The sequence below is a fragment of the Capricornis sumatraensis genome, chromosome 1 (assembly GCF_032405125.1).
Source record: "Capricornis sumatraensis isolate serow.1 chromosome 1, serow.2, whole genome shotgun sequence".
NCBI classification, from domain to species: Eukaryota; Metazoa; Chordata; class Mammalia; order Artiodactyla; family Bovidae; genus Capricornis; species Capricornis sumatraensis.
The window spans coordinates 108736335-108764292 of NC_091069.1; the positions used below are offsets into that span (position 1 = coordinate 108736335).

The following is a 27958-nucleotide window of genomic DNA, read 5'->3' on the forward strand; positions in this document are numbered from 1 at the left end:
TCGGACACGACTGAGCGACTGAACTGAACTGTGTACAGTTGACGGAATGTAAGTTGGTATAGGCCCTATGGAAAAGAGTCCAGAGATTTTTTTAAAAATTCCAAATAGAACTACCATATAATACAGGAATTTCACTTCTGGATATTTTTCCAAAGGAAAGAAAAACACTAATTTTAAAAGATATACAGACCTCTGTGTTCACCACAGCATTATTTGTAGTCAAGATATGGAAACAATCAATAGATGAATGGATAAAATGGTGGGGTAAATATGCAATGGAATATCACTTATCCACGAAAGGAATGAAATCTTACCATTTCTGACAACATGGATGGAACCAGAGGATATTAGGCTCAGTGAGAAGAGTTATACAAAGACAGACAAATATCGTATGACGTAGGATCTAAAAAATTTAACCAAAGAACAAACAGAATAAAAACAGGAACAGGAACACACTCAGATGCAGAGAACAAAGAGGTGGTTTCTAGAAGGGAGGGGCTGTGGGGATGAATAAAATACACAGGGGTAATTGAGAGAGAGAAATTTCCAGTTACCAAATAAGTGAGTCTTGGGGGTGAAATGCACATTATGGGAAATACAGTCAATAATACTGCAATAACTCTGCATGGTCAGGGCAACCAGATCTATCGTGGTGATCACTTTGCAGTCTATTGAAATATTGAATCCCCATGTTGTACGCCTGGAACTAACATAGCATGGTAGGTCAGTTATACTTCAACTTTTTAAATTAATATTTTCCCCTTCTTGTTCTAGCCTTCTAGAAATACTATGTAGAACTCGTGGCTAAGAAATACGACCTTAAGGAACGACAACAGATTGCATTTGCCAAATAAAACAAGTGAACAACACACAGATGGTTTCTATTTTCTATAACGAGTGGAAGGTTTGGTGACTGATGACAATGCCAGGGGCCTCCAGGAAGCTGTGCAAAGAAGTGATGCTAGTGGTATCAGTACAAAGAACACAGGAAGCTTGCAGGCAACCTTTAAGTCATGTAAGTGGCCCTCCTCAGGGCCATTCAGGTACCATATAATTCACTCATCTAAAATGTAGGATTCAAAAGTTTTTGTATATTCACAAATACTTGATGGCTATCATCACTATCTTATTGCAGAACATTTTTATCACCCCAAAAGAGGTCCCCTATCCATGAGTAGCCACTCCCCATTCTTCTCCTCTTCCCTCCCCGGCAACCCCAGCACTTTCTGTGTCAATGGATTTGCCTATTCTGGACAATTCATAGAAGTGGAAAGATATCAAACCTTTGTGACCCTTTGTGACTGGCTTCTTTCACTTAGCATGTTTTCAAGGTTTATGTGGCATCTGGGTCAAGTGGCTTGCAGGGATCCTTCACTTCATTGCTGCATACTATCCCATTGTGTGGTTTTACCGCATTTCGTGTATCCATTCATCATCTCATGGACTAGTGGGCTGTTTCCACTTTTTGACTAGTGTGATTAACGCTGCTATGCATATTTATGTAGAGCAGGTCTTTGTGTAGAAATGTAGTTTCAGTTCCCTTGGTTGTATAACCAGGACTGGAAGTGTTAGGTCATATGACAATTTTATGTGTATTTCTTTGATGAACTGCCAGACTTTTCACAGCATTGGTTTTTCACAGTGTTGGTTATTAGAGTGGTGGTACCAGATCCTTGTCTTCCCTAGCACTTAGGATAACAGAGGGGCTACTAGATGCTTGCTGAGACTTCTGCTGATTTAAAGTCCTCTAATCTTCAGGGCCCATCAGTCCACTAAAGACCTTTACAGAGAAATATTTCTCTTTTTTAAAAGATTTTTATTTTTTGATGTGGACCATTTGTAAAATCTTTATTGAATTTGTTACAATGTTGGGTTTGTTTTCTGAATTTCTCTTTCTGATAGTTTGTTGTTAGTGTATAGAAATATAATAGATTTCTGTGTATTGATTTTGCATCATTGTACTGAATTCACTGATGAGGTCGAGTATTTTTTTTTGGTGCCAGCCTGAGGATTTTCTGTGTATGATATCATGTTGTCTGCAAACAGCCACCGTTTTACTCCTTCCTCTCCAACTGGATTCCTTCTATTTTTCCCCTTATCTGATTGCTGAGGCTAGGAATTTCATGTTGAATGAAAGTGGTGAGAGTTGGCATACTTTTCTTGTTCCTGATCGTAGAAGAAATGATTTCAGCCTTTCACCATTAAATATGATGGTAGCTGTGGGTTTATCATGTATGACCTTTATAACATTGAGGTATATTCCCTCTACAGCCGCCTTGGTGGCTCAGCAGTAAGAATCCGCCTGCCAATGCAGGAGATGCAGATTCGATCCCTGGGTCAGGAAGATGCCCTGGAGAAGGAAATGGCAACCCACTCCAGTATTCTTGCCTGGGAATTTCCATGGACAGAAAAGCCTGGCGGGCTATCGTCCATGGGGTTGCAAAAGAGTTGGACGCAACTTAGTGGCTACACAACAACAATCTTCCCTCTACACTCACTTTGTTGACAATTTTTTTATCATGAATGGATGTTGAATTTTGTAAAAAGCTTTTTCTGCATCTATTGAAATGATATGATTATTATTCTTCAACTTGCTAATGTAGTATATCATATTGATTTGCAGATATTGAACCATCCCTACATCCTTGGCATAAACCCCACTTGGTCTTGGTGTAGAATCCTTTTAATATATTGCTGAATTCAGCTTGCTAATATTTTGTTGAGGATTTTTGCATTTATGTTCATCAGGGATGCTGCTGTTGCTAAGTCGCTTCAGTTGTGTCCAACTCTGTGCAACCCCATAGACGGCAGCCCACCAGGCTCCCCCGTCCCTGGGATTCTCCAGGCAAGAACACTGGAGTGGGTTAACATTTCTTTCTCCAATGCATGAAAGTGAAAAGTGAAAGTGAAGTCGCTCAGTCATGTCTGACTCTGCACGACCCCATGGGCTGCAGCCTACCAGGCTCCTCCGCCCATGGGATTTTCCAGGCAAGAGTACTGGAGTGGGTTGCCATTGCCTTCTCCGTCATCAGGGATATTGACCTGTAATTTCTGTGTGTGTGGTGTCTTTGTCTGGTTTTGGTATCCAGATGATGCTGGCCTCGGAGAATGAGTTTGGAAGTGTTCCTTCCTCTTTAATTTTGTGGACTATTTTGAGACGGCTAGGCATTAACACTTCTTTCAATGTTTGATAGAATTTACCTGTGAAACCACCTGGTCCTGGACTTTTGTTTCTTGAAAGTTTATTGATTAGTGACTTAGTTTCATTACTGGTAGTCAGTTGGCTCATATTTTCCATTTCTTACTGATTCAGTCTTGGGACATTGTACATTTATGGAAATTTATGTATTCCTTCTAGGTTGTCCATTTTATGGGTGTAAAATTATCTGTAGCAATCTCTTATGATGCCTTGCATTTCTGTGGTGTTGGTTATAACTTCTTTTCTTTCATGCTTGGGTTTACTGATTTTTGCCCTCTCTATTTTTCTTGATGAGTCTGCCTAAAGGCTGATCAATTTTATCTTCTCAAAGAAAAATTTTTTAAATGTATCTGCTAGGATCTTTATGATTTTTTTTCTCCTACTAAGATTTCTTTATTCTTTTTCTAGTTCCTTTAAGTGTAACTTTAGGCTACTTATTTGAGGTTTTTCTTGTTTCTTGAGGTAGGAGTTAGTGCTGTAAACTTCCCTCTTAGAATGGCTCTTGCAGGGTCCCATAGATTTTTGATCATTGTGTCTCCCTTTTCATTTGTCTCCAAGCAACTTTTTTTTAAAATTGGGATATAGTTGCTTTACAATATAGTGTTAGTTTCTGCTGGACAGTGAAATGGATCAGCTGTATGTATACATATACCCCTTGCCTCTTGGACCTTCCTCCCACCTTCCTGCCATCCCACTCATCTAGGTCATCATAGAGCGCTGAGCTGAGTTCCCTGAGCTATGCAGCAGGTTCCCACTAGCTCTCTGTGTTGCACAGGGCAGTGTACATACGTCAGTCCTAATCTCCCAATTCATCAACTCCCACCCCGTGTCCAGCCATTCTCTACATCTGCATCTCTATTCCTGCCCTGCAAATAGGTTCATCTGTGCCATTTTTCTACATTCTACATATGTATGTTAATAAACAAATTTGTTTTTCTCTTTCTGACTTAGTTCACTCTGTATGACAGGCCCTAGGTCCATCCACGTCTCTACAAATGACCTGATAGCCTTCCTTTTTCCATTCTACGTATGTACCGCGTCTTCTTTATCTGTTCATCTCTTGATGGACATTTAGGTTGCTTCCGTGTCCTGGCTGTTGCAAATAGTGCTGCAGTGAACAGTGAGGTGCATGTGTCTTTTTGAATTATGGTTTTCTCAGGGTGGGATTTCTGGGTCATAGGTTGTTGTCATCGATAGTTGCTCTGTAAATAGTTGTAATTTGGTTGTGTCCATGGGAGTAGGTGAGCTCAGGGTCTTCTTACTATGCTATCTTCTCTCTCCTTTGAAACAGAACTTTAAGAAAACTTGTTATTTATTTATTTTTTAAACCCTTAAGTTTCTTCCAGGGTATTTGGTCCATCCTTATTACATTTCTCCATTTCTTTCTTCTAAAGAGCTAAATTTTAAAAGCTCACTTGGTGAAAACATTCCATTATTTGTCCTTGTGCTCAGAGATGGCTTTTGACATTAAAACAAAGTTTGCCACTGAGGGTTTGATTTCTAACCCACTCTTCTGCTGCTAACTAAAATAAGGGCTAATCTTACTTTGGCATAAGAAGCAAAGATTGGCAACAAGAAGTAAAAATATTAAAAATGGGAACTGAGATACTGTAAAATTTTGTGACTTCTGATGTGCAGTTGAGGGTGAAAAACAACTTCAATTCAATTTGAAAGTAGACAGAAGAGAATATAACCTTTTTCTTTACCTGGGAGATTTTCACTGATTTTATTTTTCTCTTGCCTATGTTTTGGTGTTTTGTTAACTTATTTAAACAGAATTAGCTCTATTTAATCTGCATGTGTTAATGAGTTTCTATTTGATCTGCAGTGTAGCTGCCAGGTACTCAAGAAGGTTTCAGTTTACATTTTTATTATCTATTATTTCAACAGACCCTTCTTAGTACTAGGTCTGTGTCAGGTGCCAGCATAGAGAAAGGGGTAGCAGCAGGGAGAATTACTTCCCAGATGACCAGTGGTGAGAAGCTCAGAAGCCTGGAGCAGTGCTGGGAGGAAAAATTTTCGGCCATGAACATATTTCCCTGAGATGTTCATAACTCTGAATAATTTCTGATCTTCTTGTAAACGCAGAAGGTGATGGGTGGACCTTCCGTTGTTGTTGTTTATTCACTGAGTTGTGTCTGACTTCTTAGTGACCCCATGAACTGTAGCTTGCCAGGCTCCTCTGCCCATGGGATTTCCCAGGCAAGAATACCAGAGTGGGTTGCTGTTTCCATCTCCAGGGGATCTTTCCGATCCAAGGATCTAACCTGCATCTCCTGCACTGGTAGGTAGATTCTTTACTGCTGAGCCGCCTGGGAAACACTGGTGGACCCTTTAGCCGGGTATTAAAGATAAGAGAACAGGAAAACAGACAGGAGTGCAGGGTAACAGGTACTTACCACCTCTCGCACCTCTGGCAGAGCAGCGATCTGCACCTTCATCGCACACTCCCTGGAAAAAACCTGGGAAAGCTTTAAGACCCAGGACACCTGACTCCCACCCCAGAGTGTTCCAATTTAGTGGTCAGAGCAAGGCCTGGCATTGACACTTCTAAAGCTTGCCATGTGCTGCAATGGCAGCCATGGCTGAGAACCACAACGGAGAGGAGGGACAGGGTGACTGAGAGGCTGCTCTGGTCTTGGAGGGCAGGACTGGAAATGCCAGTAAGGAAGCACAGTGAACTCTTCTTCTAGAAGAAGCTGGCAAGGGGAAGCCTGGGGAGGGGGTGATGGGAAGTTGGCTCAAGCTGGCTTCCCTTTCGAACAAACCTGACATATGTTTCTGCTATGGTGTCTTCATGGGGGCCCACAAGATGACCTGCTGAATCCCTTTCTGATCTCAGAATTCTTGGACATTTTCTCACCAGTGAGGTTCTCCCCTCCTTCTTCACTTCCTAGCTGTAAAGCTTGCAGCCTTAGCAGTTAGATTGCCCACATCCTTTCTCAAGAGAACTGGGCTCCAGAGACTTGGCAAGGCCACAGAATCCACCCTGAGCCCTGGCAGGGCCTGAGCCACAGCCCTCATCACACATGAGGGTTGAACTCTCAGTGCAGCGCCTGCAGCCTGCCTCGGGCTTTCCTTACAGGGCTTCAGAAGGTCCTGGGGAGGGTTTGGGCCCAAAGAATAAGTAAGATAATCAATGTAAAGTATTTATCACAAAGCCTGGCTGCTACTCCCTTGATGTCAGTTGAGACAACCAGAAATGTTCCCAGACATTGTCAAATGTCCTGTGGGAGACAAATCTGTCCCCTCCTATGAGGGAAATTAAAATGGAGGAAGTCTTGCAGGGTGGGGCCGGAAGTGCCCGTAAGGAAGTGCAGTCAGAAGCGGAAGCAGGAGAGCAGGCCTCTGACCTTGCTTCTGACCTTCCTGGACACTGTCCGGATCCCATGCCTGCCCGCAAGCACAGCTAGTCAGGCAGCACTTTAGATGAGAAAGGAAGTAGGATGCGGCCAGTCATGCCTGGGGTTTAAAGAAATCATATGACTCACAAGATAAAACAAACAGTGTTGTAAAAACATTAAAGTCAATATTAATTGGACCTTGAAATGTTTTATCTTCAGCTGTTCTCCTCCCTGTGTTTTAGTTTAAACCCAAGATATATTATATGGAAAATAGTTGTTTAGATTTACTCATATATCTACCAGTTTCTTTCCTGTATTTCTTTCTTTTTTTCCTTTCCTATATTTCTTCTTACATAACTTTCATCTGGGAATGGTTTCTTTCTGCCTACAATATATCCCAGAGATCTTTCTCTAAAAAGGTCTTTTGATGTCAAATGTCATCAACTTTTGTTTGTCTGATTCTTTTTTAATTTCTTTTCCTGAAAAATTGAAGTCGCTATCAGTTTGTGACCTGGGATTATGAGTGGGAGCCCCTGGAACTGCAATTTGATGTCTCATCCACAGAGTGGATGCACTGCCTGGGACCTTTTCCTGGCTGGGATTCCAGATTGCTGTTAACCAGGGACTTCCCAGCACTGTCTTTAAGTCTGGATGTAGGTCAGCCCAGTTTGGTGATGTATGTGCTGTTACTCTTTTCTGTTGCTTCCATTTCTCTTCTTTTAATGACTGTATGTTGAAATTAAGTCAAATAATCTTCTATAGAAAATTGAAATTGTTTGTGTGTTACGAGTGGTTTCTTTTGTTAACAAATCCTTTGAACCTAAAACAAAATTAAAACTTAGTGGTAAAACACCTCCCCAATTAAGAACCATTTCTCTAGAATTGAGGTAACTCTAGAAATTTTATGATACTTAACTTACCCATATCTCAGATTCATCTTATTCTCCTCTGAAACAAAACAGGATCTTAAAACATTTCCTCTTCAGCTGTTTTCCTCCCTGTATTTTATTTTAAACCCAGGATATAGTGCTATTATTTTATACAGAAAATAGTTGTTTAGATTTGCTCCTGTATTTAACAGTTTCTTTCCTGTGTTTCTTCTTATGTATCATAATTTCCATCTGGGAATGGTTTCCTTCTGTCTGAAGTATATCCGTTAGATCTTTATTTGATCTTTTAATGTCAAATAGCATTGACTGTTGTTTGTCTGAGTCTGTATTTTATCCCTTTTCTGGAAAGATATTTTTGCAGTCTTATAATTCAAAGTTGACTAAAATGTTAGTGCACTTGAAAGGTATACTATCACTTTTTGACTTCTTTACTGCTGAGATCATCATCCATAATTTAATTATCTTTTCTTTGAAGATAACATGCCTTCTCTGTTTTTGAGGCCCTGCAGTTTCACCTTGAATTAAATTTGCCCATTCTCATTCATTTTAGTTCACTGATTCCTAAGATGTCGATGATCAATCTTGCCATCTCCTGCTTGACAGTCTCCAATTTACCTTGATTCATGAACCTAACGTTTCAGGTTCCTATGCCACATTGTTCTTTACAGCATCGGACTTTACTTTCACCACCAAACACACCCACAACTGAGTGTCATTTCTGCTTTGGCCCAGTTGCTTCATTCTTTCTGGCTATTAGTAACTGCCCTTTGCTCTTCCCTAGTATTGAAAGGTTGTTGTTGAATTACAACGCTGGGATTTTTGGCCCCTGGAGGAGAAGAATTTAATCCGGGGCCAGAGACGAGGCTTGATCGCTCAGAGCTTTTGTGTAACAAAGTTTTATTAAAGTATAAAGGAGCTAGAGAAAGCTTTTGACATAGGCATCAGAAGGGGGCAGAAAGAGTATTTTTCTGTTAGTTTTTAGCTGGATGTTATATAGTTATTAGCAGTCTGTTAATGAAAGAAAGGAATGTCTCAAAACTTAGAATGGCACCAGGCCCCTCACCCATAGGATGTATTTTGGGATAATCTTGGCTCCAAATGGTTCATCTTAGGCCATAAAAGGATTAGCTTGAATCTTGAAGAAGGGCAGAGCACCATACAAATAGTGTTATTTACACAGATTAGAGGAACAGTATCGGTGTACAACATCAGAGTTTGGGGTAAATGCATAGTACATTAGCAGAGCCTAAGATAAACATTTCCATAAGAAAACGGCATTTGTTAACTTCAGGTGAAACCAGGTGTCATGGCAACACAGAATTTTAAGAGAAACCTTTTAAATTTGTATAGAGAAGGAAAAATATCTCTACTTTGTTTCCTCCTGCCGCTTAAGAGAGAAAAAAATGTCTGACACTTGCAGCCTATTTCCTCCATTTGGAGACCCCTGGCCTTCCTGCCTGTTACCCTCTCAGTATCATGTTGGAAACCTTCCAATATAAGGGACTTATCTTCCCGTGTCCTATCTTTTTGCCTTTTCGTACTGTTCACAGGGTTCTTGTGGCAGGAATACTGGAGTGGGCTGCCATTTCCTCCTCCAGTGGGCCATGTTTTGTCAGAACTCTTCACTGTGACCCACCCATCTTCGGTGGGCCTGTACCGTGTAGCTCATAGCCTCATTGAGTTAAGCAAGTCCATTTGCCACGACAAGATGATGACTGCAGCCATGAAATAGAGACACTTGCTCCTTGGAAGGAAAGGCATGACAAGTCTGTGAAAGTCGCTCAGTCATGTCTGACTCTTTGTGATCCCATGGACTACATAGTCCATGGAATTCTCCAGGCCAGAATAATGGAATGGGTAGCTGTTCCCTTCTTCAGGGGACCTTCCCAACCCAGGGATCGAACCCAGTCTCCTGCATTGCAGGTGGATTCTGTACCCAGCTGAGCCACCAGGGAAGCCAAAGCATGTGTGTTAGCCACTCAGTTGTGTCTGACTCTTTGGGACCCTATGGACTGTAGCCCACCATGCTTCTCTGTCCATGGGATTCTCCAGGCAAGAATACTAGAGTGGGTTGCTGTTTCCTTCTCCAGGGGATCTTCCTGACCCAGGGATCGAACCCCGGTCTTCAGCATTGCAGGCAGATTCTTAACCATCTGAGCCACTGAGACAGCATATTAAAAAGCATCACTTTGCTGACAAAGGTCCAGATAGTGAAAGCTATGGTTTTTCCAGTAGTCATGTACGGATATGAGACTTGGACCATAAAGAAAGGTGAGTGCTAAAGAACTGATGCTTTTGAATTGTAGTACTGGAGAAGAATTTTGAGAGTTCCTTGAACTGCAAGTAGATCAAACCAGTCAATCTTCAAGAAAATCAACTCTGAATATTCATTGGCAGGAACGATACTGAAGGTGAAGCTCCAATACTTTGGTCATGTGATGCAAAGAGTCAACCATTGGAAAAGAGCTTGATGACAGAAAAGACTGAAGGCAAGAGGAGAAGAGGGCAGCAGAGGTTGAGGTGGTTAGATAGCATTACCAACTCAATGAACATGAATTTGAGCAGACTCTGGGGGATAGTAGAGAGCAGAGGAGCATGCAGTCCATGGGTTGCAAAGAGTCAGACATGACTTAGTAACTGAACAACAGCAAGTTTTGCCCTGATGTGATTTCTTCTTCTTTGTCCAGCTAGGGATTTGTTATCTTTTCAAATATTCAAATACTTCTTTTGCCTCATCCTTTCTCACCTCTTCTCCTGAGACTGTGATTCAGTTCAGTCAGTTCAGTCACTCAGTCACGTCCAACTCTTTGTGACCCCATGACCCGCAGCACGCCAGGCTTCCCTGTCCATCACCAACTGCCAGAGTCCACCCAAACTCATGTCCATTGAGTCGGTGATGCCATCCAATCATCTCATTCTCTGTAATCCCCTTCTCCTCCCCACTTTCAATCTTTCCCAGCATCACGGTCTTTTCCAGTGAGTCAGTTCTTCACATCAGGTGGCCAAAGTATTGGAGTTTCAGCTTCAGCATCAGTCCTTCCAATGAACACCCAGGACTGATATCCTTTAGGATGGACTGGTTGGACCTCCTTGCAGTCCAAGAGACTCTCAAGAGTCTTCTCTAACACTACAGTTCAAAAGCATAAGTTCTTCTGTGCTCAGCTTTCTTTATAGTCCAACTCTCACATCCATACATGACTACTGGAAAAACCATAGCCTTGACTAGACAGACCTTTATTGGCAAAGTAATGTCTCCGTTTTTTAATATGCTGTCTAGGATGGTCATAACTTTCCTTCCAAGGAGTAAGCGTCTTTTTATTTCATGGCTGCAGTCACCATCTGCAGTGATTTTGGAATCCAAAAAAATAAGAAGACTGTGATCAGGCATGTAATAGATCCTCTCATTCTATTCTCGTATGTGTGTGTGCTAAGTCACTTCAGTCGTGTCCGACTCTTTGCAACCCTATGGTCTGTAGCCTATCAGGCTCCTCTGTCCATGGGATTTTCCAGGCGAGAATACTGGCATGGGTTGCCATGCCCTTCTCCAGGGTATCTTCCCACCCAGGGATTGAATCCGTGTCTCCTATGTCTCCTGCATTGGTGGGCAGGTTTTTTACCACTAGCGCCACCTGGGAAGCCCCTCTCATATTTCCCATTCTTCTGTTATGTTAATGCATTCTTGATAATCACTTCAGATCAACACTCCTGGCAGTGGTTAATTTTATTTGTCAGCTTGACAAGATCATAGTACTCAAATATCTGCTCATATACCAGTGAATGTTGCTGTGAAGATGTTATTTTTAACATGAGACTGGCATTTAAATGAGAAGGCTTTGAGTAAAGCAGGTTACCCCTTTATCATGTGAGTGGGTCTCTTCCAATCAGTTGAAGGCCTTGAGAGAAAAAAAGACTGAGGTCCCCAGAAGAAGGAATAATTACGCCTCCATACTGCCTTTGGACTCAGCTGAAACATCAACCCTTCCCTGGGTCTCTGACTTGCCAGCCTCCGCAATTCCATGAGTCAGTTCCCCAACAATGGAAATGTCTCACTTCTCATTGGCTCTGTCTGAATCCTGACTCTTATGCTCTCCTTTCTGCCTAATCTATTTACGTTCATTTCAGTTTTCCTAATTTGCTGTTAAGCCCATTCTCTGACTTTTAAGTGTCAGTTATGGTTGACCCTTGAACAATGTGGTGATTAGGGGCACTGACCTCCTGCACTGTCAAAAATTCACATATAACTTTACAGTTTGCTCTCATAGCTGTGGTTCCACAACCACCGATTGCGTAACATTATGGTATGTGTTTAATGAAAAAAAATTCTGTGTATAAGTGGAACTGCGCAATTTGAATCTGCATTGTTCAAACAACTGTATCATAATTTTCATTTCCAGAGATCTATTTAGCACCTCCTCTACCATGCCCTCACCCCGTCACCAAATCTGTTTGAAACTTAGTCTGCAGCAGATTTTACTTATTACTCCCAATTATTCTCTCTCTTCCTTGTGAGGGAATCATACAGTCCTGACTGTTCCTACATGACTTGCAGCTCTTCCCAGGGAAGGCGCACACGTCCCCATTCTACTAACATTGGACTTGGCCAAGCTTTTGGCCACAGGAAGTGGAGGGCAGCGACATGCTCCATGTTCAGCAGAAGCTCTGAGGACGATTGTGGTCTGGTAGTTCTCTCCCCATTTGGCAGGTCCTTCAGCCTAGATTCTAGAATGAAGACATCACTGAGAAAAGAACAGACCCTCAGTTGATTGCCAGCCACACACAAAATGAGTGAGAAAGAAGTCTTTGTTCTCCAAGCCATTGAGATTTGGGCTCCTGTGAATCGCTCTGCCTCTTGTGCCTCCTGATGCTATCAATGCTTCTTATATTTATTTGACTGCACTCTGCGTGCTCTCTTTCCTTGGACCGTTTATGTCTGCATCTGAAGTCTTGGTGGGTCAGGCCCAGCTGCCTGCTGTTTCTCCTGGCTTTTCCTTGTGATGTTTTCCTTTGGGGTTTTGTGATTTCTAGCAGTTAACCTCAAGTTTTATTTTGACCAGCCAGGAAGAGGGATTGGCGGCTGCAAATCTACAGTTTTGAGATTATAACTTCTCAGGAAAGATGCTACTTTGCCTCTCCAATCAGAAACAAAACTGAAACCAAAAAGGTTCACTTGTAGGGAGTGTAGTAGGCTGAATAATGACACTCAAAGGTACCAGGTCCTAGTCTCTGGCATCTGCGAATGTGACCTGTTTGGAAAAAGGGTCTTTGCAGATGTGATTAAATTAAAGATCTTGAGTTGGGTAAGTTATCCTGGATAATTATCTGTTCAGTTCAGTTCAGTTGCTCAGTCGTGTCCGACTCTCTGTGACCCCATGAACTGCAGCATGCCAGGCCTCCCTGTCCATCACCAACTCCCGGAGTTTACCCAAACTCATGTCCATTGAGTTGGTGATGCCTGGGTGGGCCTTAAAATGCAACCACAGGTGTCTCTATAATAAAGAGACAGGCAGAGGGAGAGAACCAAACAGAGGAAGAAACAGTGATCTGAATACAGGCAGAGACAGCAGTGACGCTGATGCGAGACAAAGTCTGCTGGCATTTGGAAAAGGCGGAGCAGACTGTCCCCTAGAACCTTTGACGACTTTTCTGGCACCTTGAATTCAGCCTAGTGACACCGATTTTGGACTCCGGAAGTCCAGAGCTGTGAGAGAGTAAGTTTCTGTGGCTTTAAGTCACCAATTTGTGACACTTTCTTATGGCAGGAAACTGATATGGGGGTGGGATGGGATTCATTTATTCCTAGTTCACCCTTACACAGGGGAGGGGATGCTCTTTGGGATTTCAGACTTATAGGAAGGTGTCCTTTCCACCCCACCTTGGGTGAGCCCCAAGTCTTGTCTTCTGTCCCCTGAGTCCTTGCAAGGGGCTGAAATCCTGCAGGGTTTATTGACTGCCCTCCAGGGTGAAAGGTGGCATATTCCTTCCTTCCTCACTAGGGATCATTTGAAATGTTTTTATAAATGTAATGTCCAGCATTTTACTTGACTTCATCTGAGGGTCAGGGACGTTGCCATACTATGGGACAGGGAAGCCTAGATGAGGTTCCCTAAGATTGCTGACATCTTGGGGGCCAAACGGTAGACATGTCCCCCTCCTATTCATTGTGCAGAGACATGAGCAATATTTCCTCATGAACGAGGCGGCCAAGATACATGAGGAGGGTGGCGAATATGAGGGCGACTTGGGCAGACATCCATCATCAGTGGTGGGAGACAGGGGTGTGTGTGTGGGAGGTGTGCAGACAGTGCACCCCCCAGTGTGGCTAGAGACCCTGGTCCCTGAGATGGCTCTGATTCCACCCCCACAACACTGTATTCAGGGCAGGGCAGGCAGTAGCTCAGGGGTCAGCTCCTGGCCCAAGAGGGCCTGTGCCCTTCTTTGCCTTCATCTTAGCTGCATTGCGGTAGGAGGAGACGCAGGAGATGCAGCTTTGATCCCTGGGTCGGGAAGATAGATCCCTTGGAGGAAGAAATGGCCACCCACTCCAGTATTCTTGCCTGGAGAATCCCATGGAGGGGGAGCCTGGCAGGCTATGGTCCATGGCGTCACGAAGAGTCAGACAGAACTGAGCAGCTGAGCACGCACGCATGGGCTGTGAATTCCCCCACTCTCGGTAGGAGGCTGTTACCCTTGTGGTCTCCAGCTAGTCAGTCTCAGGGTTCAGCTGGTCCCCCTGAAGCCCCTCAGGACCTCCCAGCCCTAGAGGATGAGTGCTGCTGTCAGTCCCTCTGCTGGGGAATCGCACAGAGATGGCTCACTCCTGTCATACCCCTATGCCCACCTGGGTGGGCTTTTAGGACTGGAAAATCCATATCCACTCTGCTTCGCTTTGGGAAGCCTGCTCAGGGTTTCAGCTGCAACCATTAGCAACTGACTGGCTAAAATGAGTGTCTCAGCCTGATTTGGGGGAGCTCACAGAATCTCAGAAAGGGTTGGAGGAACAGCCTTGGGAGGTGAAGGCAGGAACAATGTCCAAATCAAACCCAGCAGAGAATCTGCCTGCAGTGTCAGAGACCCGGATTCAATCCCTGGGTCAGGAAGATCCCCTGGGAAAGGGAATGGCAACCTGCTCCAGTATTCTTGCCTGGAGAATCCCATGGACAGAGGAACCTGGTGGCCTACAGTCCTTAGTGTCGCAAAGAGATGGATACGACTGATCGACTAACCCTTTCACTACTTACTGCTGGTGCTGTCTCCCAGGCTACTGGATGCTTCCACTGGAACCCTGGCCTCTACTGCTGCCCTGCACACCCCTCCCCATCTCCCAACTCAAAGCCCAGCAGCTAGGGGACTGCAAAGGAGCAGGTGGCATTTTGAGCCCTTAAAAAGGGAGAAGGGTTCACACTTTCCAAGATGGAGACTCCTCAGACATGTGAAGGGCTTTAGACATGTGAAAGACTGGATGAATAATGGGCAATAAAGGAATATTCCTTTCCTTCTCTCCCAAGTCAGACACATTCATGTGCATAGAACTTGATGGCCTTCCTGTCACGCCTCCTTCAGCAACGATGAGCTGAACTGGGGAAGGGAACTGACTTCTCCCCTGTCGTAAGAGTAGCTCCAAACCGGAGTCAGGGGCTGAGAACCCAGATCGTGGTGCTTGCTCCCTCACATCACTGAACGTAATTTGACAACACTGAACAAGTCAACAAACTTTTGACTCCCCGCCCCCCATGTTGTTTCCATTAAAAATAAAATGTCAAATCACTTCAAAAAGTGTTGTTTTTCTATTTTGGGGAACTTTGATGAATCTACTTTATTGAGTAATCTGGCCCAGAGGAAGCGACATCTGTTGCTGACCTAGGTTTGTGAAGTCAGTCATACCCATGAGATGATGCAGCTGGTAAGATGAGCTACCATTTATTGAGTGAATGCTATGTGCTGGCACCAGGGTGGGCATTTTCACTGAGTGTCACTAATCCTTAGGTCTTTTCATCTTCATGTATAGATGAGGAAACTGCTAAGCGTCTGAGGTGGAATTCAAAGCCGATGCATGCATGCTCAGCTGCTCAGTTCTGTCTGACTCTTTGTGACCCCATGGACTGTAGCTCACCAGGCTCCCCTCTCCATGGGATTCTCCAGGCAAGAATACTGGAGTGGGTTGCCATTTCCTCCTCCAGGGGATCTTCCCGACCCAGGGATCGAACCTGCGTCTCCTGCATCTCTGGCATTGATGGGCGGGTTCTTTACCACGGAGCCACCTGGCAAGCCTGGAATTCAAAGCTGAGGGTCTTCTATTTTCTGAAGCTTCCCAGTTGCTATGGGGCCCCTGTGCCTGGCACAGTCCCTGGCTGACTGGCAAGCAGGGACTGAGGAATATCCACTGAATGAGTGAACAGTGAAGACAGCATATGAGACCTGGTTCATACAGCCACACAGATGGAGGGTCATTTAACAAACATGGACTAAAAGAGAGTAAGGCTTTAATTGACCACCAGCATTATACGAAACGTGTTCGCATAGGAAAATAAACCCAGTCCAAGTGTCCCTGAGAATCCAGAGTCTGCACTCTGTACAGTGCTTGGTGAGAGCAACTTCTGAGTAGACGCCATTTCTCCCGTCAGAATGTCGGCACTCTCAGACTCCCCAGTGCCTTGGTCTTTCTTCCTCATTTTATATATTTTTGTTTCTAACCATTTAAAACTTTTTTTTTTTTGGTGGTTTTGTTTTTTTGCCACATGGCTTGTGAGGTCTGAGTTCCCTGACCAGGGACTGAACCTCGTTCCTCGGCTGTGAAAGCATGGAGTCCTAACCACTGGGCCTGCTGGGAAATTCCCTAAAACCTTTTTATATTAGTGAATACATAAGACTGAGAATATACCTCTGGTGGCCAGCCTCAACCTTTTTTTTTTTTTTCTGGCCATATCATGTGATATGTGGGATCTTACTTTTTCAACCAAGGATGAAACCTGTGCCCCCTGCATTGGAAGCGTGGAGTCTTTTAACCACTGGGACGGACCATCAGGGAAATCACAGTGGCCAACATTTTTTTTCAAATCATTAAGGCCTTTAAAAAGTGGCAAGTTCCCAAGGTTTTGCCACATGAGCATTTGGAGTCCAGCTCCTTGGTGGTGTGGACGCTGTCCTGGCGTCTGTGTGAGCTCTCCATCTGGGGTTTACTCAGGCGCTCTCGGCCCGCCCTGGCTGGCTTCTCTGACTGCCCTTGTGGGGAGATAGGACAAGGAGGGGGTCACTGCACCCGGCTGAGTGTGCTTCCTCCTTGGACATCAGCTGGAAGGACCCCTGCCCATGTCAGGTCCTGAGACCGCAGCCAGCCCCAGGGTTCAGCCTGCAGCTTTCAGACACTTCTGTGATGACGCTCAGTTTGTCAAAGACTTCATTCTCATCAGAGAGCGGGAAGGAGAATAAGAGAAGAGTGCTGTGATGAGGGTGGCTCATAAACTGCAGGGAGGGGAAAGAAAAGAGTTAATTAACAAATTTTCCCATTTCTTTTGCTGGACTCACAATTTTCTACAGAACTCCTGGCTGGAAAATGCTGTTTCAAAAAAAATGTAACAAGAGTATGACACTTCCTCACAAAATTAAAAGCAGAATTACCGTATGAAGCAGCAATTTCACTCCTGGGTCTACACCCAAAAGAACTGAAAGCGGTGTCTCAGGGAGATGCATAAGTACGTCCCCGTCTTCAGGGCACCGATCAAATTGCCAACATCCGCTGGATCATGGAAAAAGCAAGAGAGTTCCAGAAAAACATCTATTTCTGCTTTCTTGACTATGCCAAAGCCTTTGACTGTGTGGATCACAATAAACTGTGGAAAATTCTGAAAGAGATGGGAATACCAGACCACCTAACGTGCCTCTTGAGAAATCTGTATGCAGGTCAGGAAGCAACAGTTAGAACTGGACATGGAACAACAGACTGGTTCCAAATTGAAAAAGGAGTACGTCAAGGCTGTATATTGTCACCCTGCTTATTTAACTTGTATGCAGAGTACATCATGAGAAACGCTGGGCTGGAAGAAACACAAGCTGGAATCCAGATTGCCGGGAGAAATATCAATAACCTCAGATATGCATATGACACCACCCTTATGGCAGAAAGTGAAGAGGAGCTAAAAAGCCTCTTGATGAAAGTGAAAGAGAAGAGTGAAAAAGTTGGCTTAAAGCTCAACATTCAGAAAACTAAGATCATGGCATCTGGTCCCATCACTTCATGGGAAATAGATGGGGAAACAGTAGAAACAGTGTCAGACTTTATTTTTTTTGGACTCCAAAATCACTGCAGATGGTGACTGCAGCCATGAAATTAAAAGACGCTTACTCCTTGGAAGAAAAGTTATGACCAACCTAGACAGCATATTCAAAAGCAGAGACATTACTTTGCCGACTAAGGTCTGTCTAGTCAAGGCTATGGTTTTTCCTGTGGTCATGTATGGATGTGAGAGTTGCACGCTGAAGAAAGCTGAGCGCCGAAGAATTGATACTTTTGAACTGTGGTGTTGGAGAAGACTCTTGAGAGTCCCTTGGACTGCAAGGAGATCCAACCAGTCCATTCTGAAGATCAGCCCTGGGATTTCTTTGGAAGGAATGATGCTAAAGCTGAAGCTCCAGTACTTTGGCCACCTCATGCGAAGAGTTGACTCATTGGAAAAGACTCTGATACTGGGAGGGATTGGGGGCAGGAGGAGAAGGGGACAACCGAGGATGAGATGGCTGGATGGCATCACGGACTCGATGGACGTGAGTCTGAGTGAACTCCGGGAGATGGTGATGGACAGGGAGGCCTGGCGTGCTGTGATTCATGGGGTCGCAAAGAGTGGGACATGACTGAGCGACTGAACTGAACTGAACTGAAAGACAGGAGCGGACCGCGTGCCCACCCACATATGTGTGCGTGCACTCAGTCGCTTCGGTCATGCCCGGCTCTGTGTGACCCCACGGACTACAGCCCGCAGGCTCCTCTGGCCAAGGGGATTCTCCAGGCAAGAACACTGGAGTGGGTTGCCATGCCCTCCTCCAAGGGATCTTCGCGTGGATCAGTTTCTGCCCAGATATCAAACCCACGTCTCCTGAGCCTGGGTCTCTTGCATTGGCACGTGGATTCTTTACCATCTGGGAAACCCCATCCACGTATGACTGGATAGATATTGTGTTGGCCAAACATTTGTTTGGGTTTTTGTTATATCTTCCATAAAAATCCAAACAAATCTTTTGGCCAACCCGATAGAATGTAGTCTATCCATATAAAGCAGTATTTTTCAGCCTCAAAATGTAATCAAGTTCCAATCCACATCACATTGTTGAGGAACCTTTTGCTAGGTGAAACACGCCAGACACAGCAGGACAAACAGGGCACGACTCCACTTACATGAGGCACTTAGACTAGGCAAATTCACAGACAGAAAGTAACGGTGGTGGCCTGCGCGGCTGGGGGAGAAGGGAGATGGGGAGTTCTACTTAATGGATCCGGTTTGTTTTTCGAGATGAAAGAGGTTCTGAGGATGGAGGGTGAGGAGGGTTGCACAACAATGTCCATGTACTCAATACCACTGAACTGTACGCTGAAAACTGCATATGGTGGCAAATTTTACGCTATGCGTGTTTTCAGTTCAGTTCAGTTCAGTTGCTCAGTTGTGTCCGACTCTTTGCGACCCCATGAATCGCAGCACGCCAGGCCTCCCTGTCCATCACCAACTCCCGGAGTTCACTCAGACTCACATCCATCGAGTCCGTGATGCCATCCAGCCATCTCATCCTCGGTCATCCCCTTCTCCTCCTGCCCCCAAATCCCTCCCAGCATCAGAGTCTTTTCCAATGAGTCAACTTTTCCCATGAGGTGGCCAAAGTACTGGAGTTTCAGCTTTAACATCATTCCTTCCAAAGAAATCCCAGGACTGGTCTCCTTGCAGTCCAAGGGACTCTCAAGAGTCTTCTCCAAAACCACAGTTCAAAAGCATCAATTCTTCGGCACTCAGCTTTCTTCAGAGTGCAACTCTCACATCCATACATGACCACAGGAAAAACCATAGCCTTGACTAGATGGACCTTAGTCGGCAAAGTAATGGCTCTGCTTTTGAATATGCTATCTAGGCAGGTCATAACTTTTCTTCCAAGGAGTAAGCGTGTTTCACCACAATTTAAAAAATTTGACAATAAATCTGCACCTCCTGTGCTTAGTGATCACAGGTCCTCCTCTGACCATTCCTCTTGTAAACCCGGACGGAGACTTAGGGACGATCCTGATGCTGCCCTGGGCATCCTTGCCTCGAGGAAGCTGGCTTGGGATACACGTGTCTTGGAATAAATCACTCTCCTGTGCATCCTCAGGCTGAGTTGGGGGCCCCTTCTGGTGCTCCCCAGCGCCCTGAGTGTCCCTTTGTTCAGCCTTCAGCCCTGTGCCATTCAGTGCGGCAGCCACCAGCCACATGGAATGTGGCCGCTCTGACTCTATGTGAGCTGAGAGGTAAAACACACACCAGATTTTGAGGACTTTGTATGAAAAAAAGAATGTAGATGTTTCAACAAATGAAAAAAATGATTGATTCCATGTTGAAATGACATTTTGGATATATTGGGTTGCATAAAATGTATTACTTATATTAATTTCAGCTGTTCCTTTCTGTTTGTTATTTACAATTGGAGCCTAATTGCCTTACAATGTGGTGTCAGTTTCTGCTGTACAGTGAAGTGAAGCAGCTATATGTATACATACATACATATATGTATCTTCTCTCTTGGGCCTCCCTCCCCTCCCCATCCTATCCACCTACGTCACCGCAGAGCCTGAGCTGAGCTCCTTGCGCTTACAGCTTGTTCCTGCAAGCTATGTGTTGTTGTTTTGTGTTTTGCTTTGGTTTTCTTGGCCGTGCCTCATGTCATGCAGCATCTTAGTTCCCCGACCAAGGATGGGATCTGTTTCCCCTGCAGTAGAAGTATGGAGTCCTAACTACTGGACTACCAAGGAAGTCCCCTGCTCCTTTTCACTTCTGAAAAAACTGTGCATGCATGCTTAGTGGATCAGTTCAGTTCAGTTGCTCAGTCGTGTCCGACTCTTTGTGACCCCATGGACTGCAGCACACCAGGCCTCCCTGTCCATCACCACCTCCCGGAGTTTACCCAAATCCATGTCCGTTGAGTCGGTGATGCCATCTAGCCAGGTCATCCTCTGTTGTCCCATTCTCCTCCTGCCTTCAGTCTTTCCCAGCATCAGGGTCTTTTCCAATGAGTCGGTTCTTCAAATCATGTAACCAAAGTATTGGGATTTCAGCTTCAGCATCAGTCCTTCCAAAGAACACCCAGGACTGATCTCCTTTAGAATGGACTGGTTGGATCTCCTTGCAGTCCAAGGGACTCTCAAGAATCTTCTCCAACACCACAGTTCAAAAGCATCAATTCTTTGGCATTTTGCTTTCTTTATGGTCCAACTCTGACATCCATACATGACCACTGGAAAAACTATAGCCTTGACTAGATGGACCTTTGTTGGCAAAGTAATGTCTCTGCTTTTTAATATGCTTTCTAGGTTGGTCATAACTTTTCTTCCAAGGAGCAAGTGTCTTTTAATTTCATGGCTGCAGTCACCATCTATAGTAATTTTGGAACCAAAAATATAAAGTCTGTCACTGTTTCCACATCTATTTGCCATGAAGTGATGGGACCAGATGCCATTATCTTAGTTTTCTGAATGTTGAGCTTTAAGCCAACTTTTTCACTCTCCTCTTTCACCTTTACCAAGAGGCTTTTTAGTTCTTCTTCACTTTCTGCCATAAGGGTGGTGTCATCTGCATATCTGAGGTTATTGATATTTCTCCCGGCAATCTTAATTCCAGCTTGTGCTTCTTCCAGCCCAGCATTTCACATGATGTAGTCTGCATATTAAGTTAAATAAGCAGGGTGACAATATACAGCCTTGACATACTCCTTTTCCTATTTGGAACCAGTCTGTTGTTCCATATCCAGTTCTGACTGTTGCTTCCTGACCTGCATACACATTTCTCAAGAGGCAAGTCAGGTGGTCTGGTATTCCCATCTCTTTCAGAATTTTCCACAGTTTGTTGTGATCCACACAGTCAAAGGCTTTGGCATAGTCAATAAAGCAGAAGTAGATGGTTTTCTGGAACTCTCTTGCTTTTTCGATGATCCAGTGGATGTTGGCAATTTGATCTTTGGTTTCTCTGCCTTTCCTAAATCTAGCTTGAACACCTAGAAGTTCACAGTTCACCTACTGTTGAAGCCTGGCTTGGAGAATTCTGAGCATTACTTAGCTGGAGTGTGAGATGAGTGCAATTGCGTGGTATTCTTTGGCATTGCTCTTCTTTGGGAGTGGAATGGAAACTGACCTTTTCCAGTCCTGTGGCCACTGCTGAGTTTTCCAAATTTGCTGGCATATTGAGCACTTTAACAGCATCATCTTTTAGGATGTGAAGTAGCTCAACTGGAATTCCATCATCTCCACTAGCTTTGTTCATAGTGATGCTTCCTAAGGCCCACTTGACTTCGCATTCCAGGGTGTCTGGCTCTAGTGAGTGATCACACTATTATGGTTACCTGGGTCATCAAGATCTTTTTTGTATAGTTCTGTGTATTCTTGCCATCTCTTCTTAATATCTTCTGCTTTTGTTAGGTCCATATCATTTATCTCCTTTATTGTGCCTATCTTTGCATGAAATGTTCCCTTGCATTTTGAAATTAGAAAATCTCTAATTTTCCTGAAGAGATCTCCCATTCTATTCTTTCCCATTCTATTGTTTTCCTCTATTTCTTTGTATTGATTAGTGAGGAAGGCTTTCTTACCTTGCCTTGCTGTTCTTTGGACCTCTGCATTCAAATGGGTATATCTTTCATTTACACCTTTGCCTTAAGCTTCTCTTCTTTTCTCCTTATTGCCAAATTCAGACTTAAATTGAAGAAAGTAGGGAAAACCACTAGACCATTCAGGTAGGACCTAAATCAAACCCCTTACGATTATATAGTGGAAGTGACAAATAGATTCAAGGGATTAGATCTGACAGAGTGCCTGAAGAACTATGGACAGAGGTTCATGACATTGTACAGGAGGCAGGGATCAAGATCATCCCCAAGAAAAAGAAATGCAAAAAGGCAAAGTGGTTGTCTGAGAAGGCCTTACAAACAGCTGAGAAAAGAAGAGAAGCTAAAAGCAAAGGTTACATAAGTATGTAGTATCTTGGGGCTTCCGTGGTGGCTCAGGGGTAAAGAATCTGCCTGCCAATACAGGAGACACAGGTTAGATCCCTGGGTTGGGAAGATCCCCTGGAGAAGGCAATAGCAACCTTCTCCAGTATTTTGCCTGGAAAATCCCATGGACAGAAGAGCCTGGCAAGCTACAGTCCATGGGGTTGCAAAAGAGTTGGACACGACTTAGTGGCTAAAGACCAACAACCTCATACTACCTCAATCTTGGTTACAAAGCCTAAAACACTTATTATCCCAGAGGGGGACGTTCCCACGAGGGGACACGTTAGGGATTCCATCAAACTGTAAGTTATAGCTGCCACCTTCTCACGGCAGGATGCTTGTGCCAAAAAATTAGCCGGCCAGGAAAGCAGTCAGGAGTCACTACTTGGGTCATCAGGAGGAGAAAAGGCTGCTGCTACATGGTGGGGCCTTGGGGGAGGGGTGACTCCTGCCCAATTTCCATGGCACGTGGAGAAGCACAGGAGCCGGGGTCTCTGGCGTCCTGTGACAGGGGCTCAGCCCTCGCAGAGAGGAGCATCTGAGTCGCCCCCGTCAGGTCAGCAGCGGGTGGTCAGGCGAGAAGAAACAGCAGAGCAGTGAGATCATGGGTGTCACTTGAGCCTTTGGGACCAGCTGCAGTGGTGGGGCTGGCCCTTGTTCCCTTAACCTTCTTCTTGTAACCGTCCCTGGAGGAGGAGATCGACTGGGCTCTTAAAGAAGCTGCACCCCTGGGTCCTAATGGTTTACGTGCAGGCTGGAGTGGATGCTGCGATGCTCCACCCTCACCCCAATCTTTAGGAAGCAGGGGCTTGCTCCCTCGGCTGCTGGGAGTGGGGCTCCCCCCATCCCCTACCCTGGGAGGCTCCCTGAGCTGAAGGAACTGCTCCATCCAAACTGCGCCTCCTTCCTGGGGGAGCCCACACCCAGCCCAGGGGAGACACGGGCTTCGCTTCACATTTCCTTTCACTTCATTTCTAATGAGAATATAAGCAAGATTTCATTTCTTAAAGCTGCCTCTGTCCTATAGGCTCTATCCAGGTACATTCTTTCTTCCACCCAAACATTTTGAAAGTAGCTTTCCTGTAGTTCAGTTGGTAAAAAATCCGCCTGCAATGCAGGAGACCCCGGTTCGATTCCTGGGTTGGGCAGATCCACTGGAGAAGGGATAGGCTACCCACTCCAGTATTCTTGGGCTTCCCTGGTGGCTCAGCTGGTAAAGAATCTGTCTGCAATGTGCGAGACCTGGGTTCCATCCCTGGGTTGGGAAGATCCCCTGCAGAAGGGAAAGGCTACCCACTCCAGTGTTCTGGCCTGGAGAATTCTATGACTGTACAGTCCATGGGGTCACAAAGAGTTGGACATGACTGAGCGACTTTCATGTTCACTTTTTCTTTTTCTCCACTTTCCTGGAGGAAAAAAAACTGCTTTCCTAAAGCCTGGGACACATCCTGTAATTTCAGTTGCTCTCAGACACTCCCTGCTCTGACACTGCTCCTGCCCCTCCGCTGTCCCTGGCTGTTCGCTGGCACTCAGCCCAGAGTCCTCTCTTTCCCATCTTTTCCGCTCTGAGCTCGGCTTAGCCCCTTTCTGCTCCGGGACCAGCACCTTGCCTCTCTGACGACTTGGGGCTCTGGGCATGGAAGGTCAGAGAAAGAACAAACATCCAGGCTGGAGGGAGGGCTTTTAGGAACAAAACCTCTGCCCCCCGCCCCCTCCCTATAGAGCTGTTCCCCGAGCTCAGAGTTCTCTGAAAGGGCACCAGGAATGGGACCTGCGTGCAAGGCGTGTGTCATCCTGCAAGAAACCATGCTGGGCTGAGTTAGGCGGCTCTGACTGTGAAGGTCAGCGTCTTCTTATGCACACGCATCTGGCTCCATGCCACTACCTACCTCTTTAAGGTGCTGTGGAAGAGAATTCCTCGGGGGGAAGGCGTGCCTGGCCTTCCTGTAAACGCACCGCAGCAGGAAGAAGCAGCCAAGCAGTAGCAGGACAGCGGCGCACATGGAGGCTGCCAGGACGCTGGCCACCATCCAGGATGGGGTGGTTTCTGCAGGGATGAAGGGCTGGGTCACATTGGGTCACATTCGCGTCATGCTTTCACCATCATGATCTAACGGTAACCCCTTACCGCTGGGGTGGGGCCGGGGTTGGGGGGCGCACAGGTGTGTCTCAGAAGGAAGCAGAGCAGCTATTTGAGGATCTGGAGGTTTTCATGTCTCACCCTTTCCTACCATCCTCCAAGTTGGGTTTCTGGGGCATGATTGCTGATATGCCCCAAAAAGCAGCAGCTGCACAAACTCTGATCCCCATTATCTACCCACAGGGGAGCCATCAGCTCCCTGTTCTGCTGTTCCATCAGCAGATAATGGGGCTCCCTGGGCCCTAGCGCCCCAGCTGACACACACGTGCTACAGCGTTTTGTATTGAGAACTGCACAGGGGACTCCACCTGACCGCCTGCACGCAGAGACCTCCCCTAATGCTAGTGCGGTGCCCAGCAGCCTAAAGCTGATCTCTGGGTGCCCCCCTCCCTTCGCTAGCACCTCTGTGAGCTCCTGTCTGGAAAAACCCGAGGCTACCAAAAGAATTCACCTTTGTTCTACCAACTTTTGATGTTCCTTTCTTAGTGCGCTTTCCGAAAAAGCTCAGGACTGTAAAGCCTTCCTCTCTCCCAGTGAGACCTAAATTAGCTCCTACAGTCCAGGAGTGTCTTTCTCAAGGATCTGGAAGCCACTCGTTTGACATGTCATCATCAGTATGGAGCATCATGACAGGGGAAGAGTCTCTGTCTCAGAGTCCCAGTGGGAAGAACGTCGCAGGTGATAAAATCCAGTTAGCAGCAGATGCAGAAAACGGCCTAAGTGCGTTAACACCACCCCATGTGTCCACCCAGTTTTGGTCATTTGTCACTTCCGTGACCCCGATTTCTTTTTATGCCGATTCCCAATTCTGTCTTTAAAATGCCCCATCAGCTCTTTCCCTTCCTCCAGTCACGAATGAACCAAATCTGTTTTTACCACCTGAACTGATGTCCAGCTTTATCTTGGACCGTCTCCAGGGGTCACCCTTAGTGGCCCAGCTCCCCTCACTTAGCACCAGGCCCCTTTGCCAGCCGCCCTCCTGGCCTCCCTGTGACCAGCCCTGTCAGCCAGCACCACCCTCCTGATGCAGACTGAAAGCATTTGGTGCTGGGAGAGGCCAGGAGAATGAACCTTGCCCTGGAAGAGCAGGGCCTTCTATGGGGATTGCGGCAAAGCGTCAACTCTTACTTCCCCAGGGCAGATCAAACAACCCTGATGGGCACACAGTCTTGGAGCCACCTGGACGGCAGGCCCCCTGCTGGCCTCTCCCAGCACTTGGCACACTGTGCGGCCATAGACACTCCCTAAACATCTAGTGAATGGTGAGGGCACCCATCATGGGGAAGAGGCTGGATGGGCCTGCTGCCCCCTCTTGCACTGTGATTAACACTGGCAGTGACCTTGCAGCCTGTCCAGCTTGTGCCCTGGCCGAGTTCAGGGAACTCACTCCTTATCCCTGCACCCTATGAATTCTCGTTTCAGTTACTAGAATCGAGTGGCGGTGCCTTTAGCAGGTTCAACTCAGATGGGTTTTCTGGGTGGATACAGGGTCATGGGGCAAGGGAACTGGTAGGGGTGGCCCCCAGGCTTTACGAGAGCGGATGATGGTAGGTCAGCTTGCGATCTGACGTCCCACCTCTGGAGGAAGTTCCAGCACCATCTACTCATCTCTCTATCTTTCCACTTAATACTTCTGTAGCCCTTTAATTTGCCATGCATCAGAATTACCCATGAAATATTCATTAAACATTGACTCCTGGGCCCCACCCTGGCACGGTTGGTGACACTGTGATGACTCCCCTGGGGGCAGCTCCTGGGCCTCCTTGGGCCTCCAACCCAGACGTTTCAGCATCTTACACAGGACATTATTCCATGGGCATACCTGGTTGATGGTGATAAAATTCAAAAGATGCTATTGTGACTTACCGAGAAGGGGGAATGGGGAAGGAGAGGGGATACTGCTTTACACAGGCTGTGACCTGTAGAAGAATCTGGTACTGAACTGAACTGAACTAGTAATCAACACTATCTGTGTGAAGCCCTTAACTTGCTTCAGTCTAGCTGGCCATGCCTCACGTGAACTCCCTTTTCCTGTCTCACCCTCGGGCAAGTCTTCCCTTTGCTTCAGTATGGGATGAATCTGTAGGCATGGGCGGAGATGTTACTTCCTGTTATTTACTTGTTGAGCTGACTTCCGGCAAGATACTTCATCTCTCTGAACCTTCACCTTCCTTCTGGGAAAAGGGAAAAGAACCTTTCCACACTTTCACTGAAAACTTGTGAGGTTTAAACAGGAGAACTACATTTAAACAAACAAACAAACAAAGCCCTAAACTGATGTTTGACAGAAGCAGGTTTTCAGTGGGCTATTCTTTTCTTTTATAAAATGTCTGGATTTTGTTAATGAGCAATCATTTAGAGTTAGAAGATATTTGAAATACTTTCCTTTCTGGTCCAAGTGTGTGCCTCATGCCATGGTTCGTGACATAAGCCTGAAGTAATATTTAAAGGTGTGATTTTATTAAAAAAAAATTTATTTATTTGGCTGTTAGGTCTTACTTTCAGGGCTCTAGAGCACATGGGCTCAGTAGTTGTAGCGCAAGGGCTAAGCTGCCCTATAGCACATGGGATCCTCGTTCCCCGACCAGGGATCAAACCTGCATTGCCTGAAATGGAAGGTGGATTTTTAACCACTGGAGCATCAGGGGAAGTCCCTAAAAGTATGATTTGAATAATGTCCTTATTAAACAGTAATGACACCTAACCTGTACTGCAGGCTGACTCTGTGCCTGGCACTGTCCTGGGTGACACCTTTGATCACTCTCATCCTGTAGATGAGGTGATGGAGGCAGTGGGCAGTTCAGGATCTGCCCCAAGTCACTCATTGTGCTGGAACTCACGGCAGGGAAGGATGGGACATGGAACAACCAGGCACGTACTCGGGCCTGGGGAAAGCAGTTGGCAGGTGTTTAGAGGAAAGAGCGAAGATCCCAAAGTCAGCATGCTAGTGATTTAAACAGGATGGGTGCTGCCAGGGCACAGAATTTTCATTCAAGCACAAATGATTCACGAGTGGAATAAAAAGGTAGGCTTTTGGGAGTTCTCCGGCAGTGCAGTGCGTAGGACTCTGCGCTTTCACTGCCAAGAGCCTGGGTTCAATCCCTGGTTGGGGAATGAAGATCCCACAAGCCTTGAGGGGCAGCCAAAAAAAAGTTTTTTTTGGTTTTTATTA

The 27958-nt window shown here is 45.6% G+C and overlaps 1 protein-coding gene across 2 annotated transcripts in view; it reads right to left on the minus strand.

The window, feature by feature from the left end:
* Positions 1-15902: 15902 nt before the first annotated feature.
* IL10RB (interleukin 10 receptor subunit beta) overlaps positions 15903-27958 on the minus strand; it is a 30688-nt gene continuing 18632 nt past the window's right edge. The window contains exons 6-7 of one of the 2 annotated variants that reach the window (XM_068984180.1): positions 24536-24693; positions 15903-16892 (exon numbers count right to left, since the gene is read on the minus strand). In XM_068984180.1, coding sequence (XP_068840281.1) covers positions 16743-16892; positions 24536-24693 — 308 coding nt within the window. In that variant the 3' untranslated portion in view covers positions 15903-16742. The remainder of the gene's footprint in view (positions 16893-24535; positions 24694-27958) is intronic. The other variant, XM_068984182.1, reaches the window with a different exon arrangement.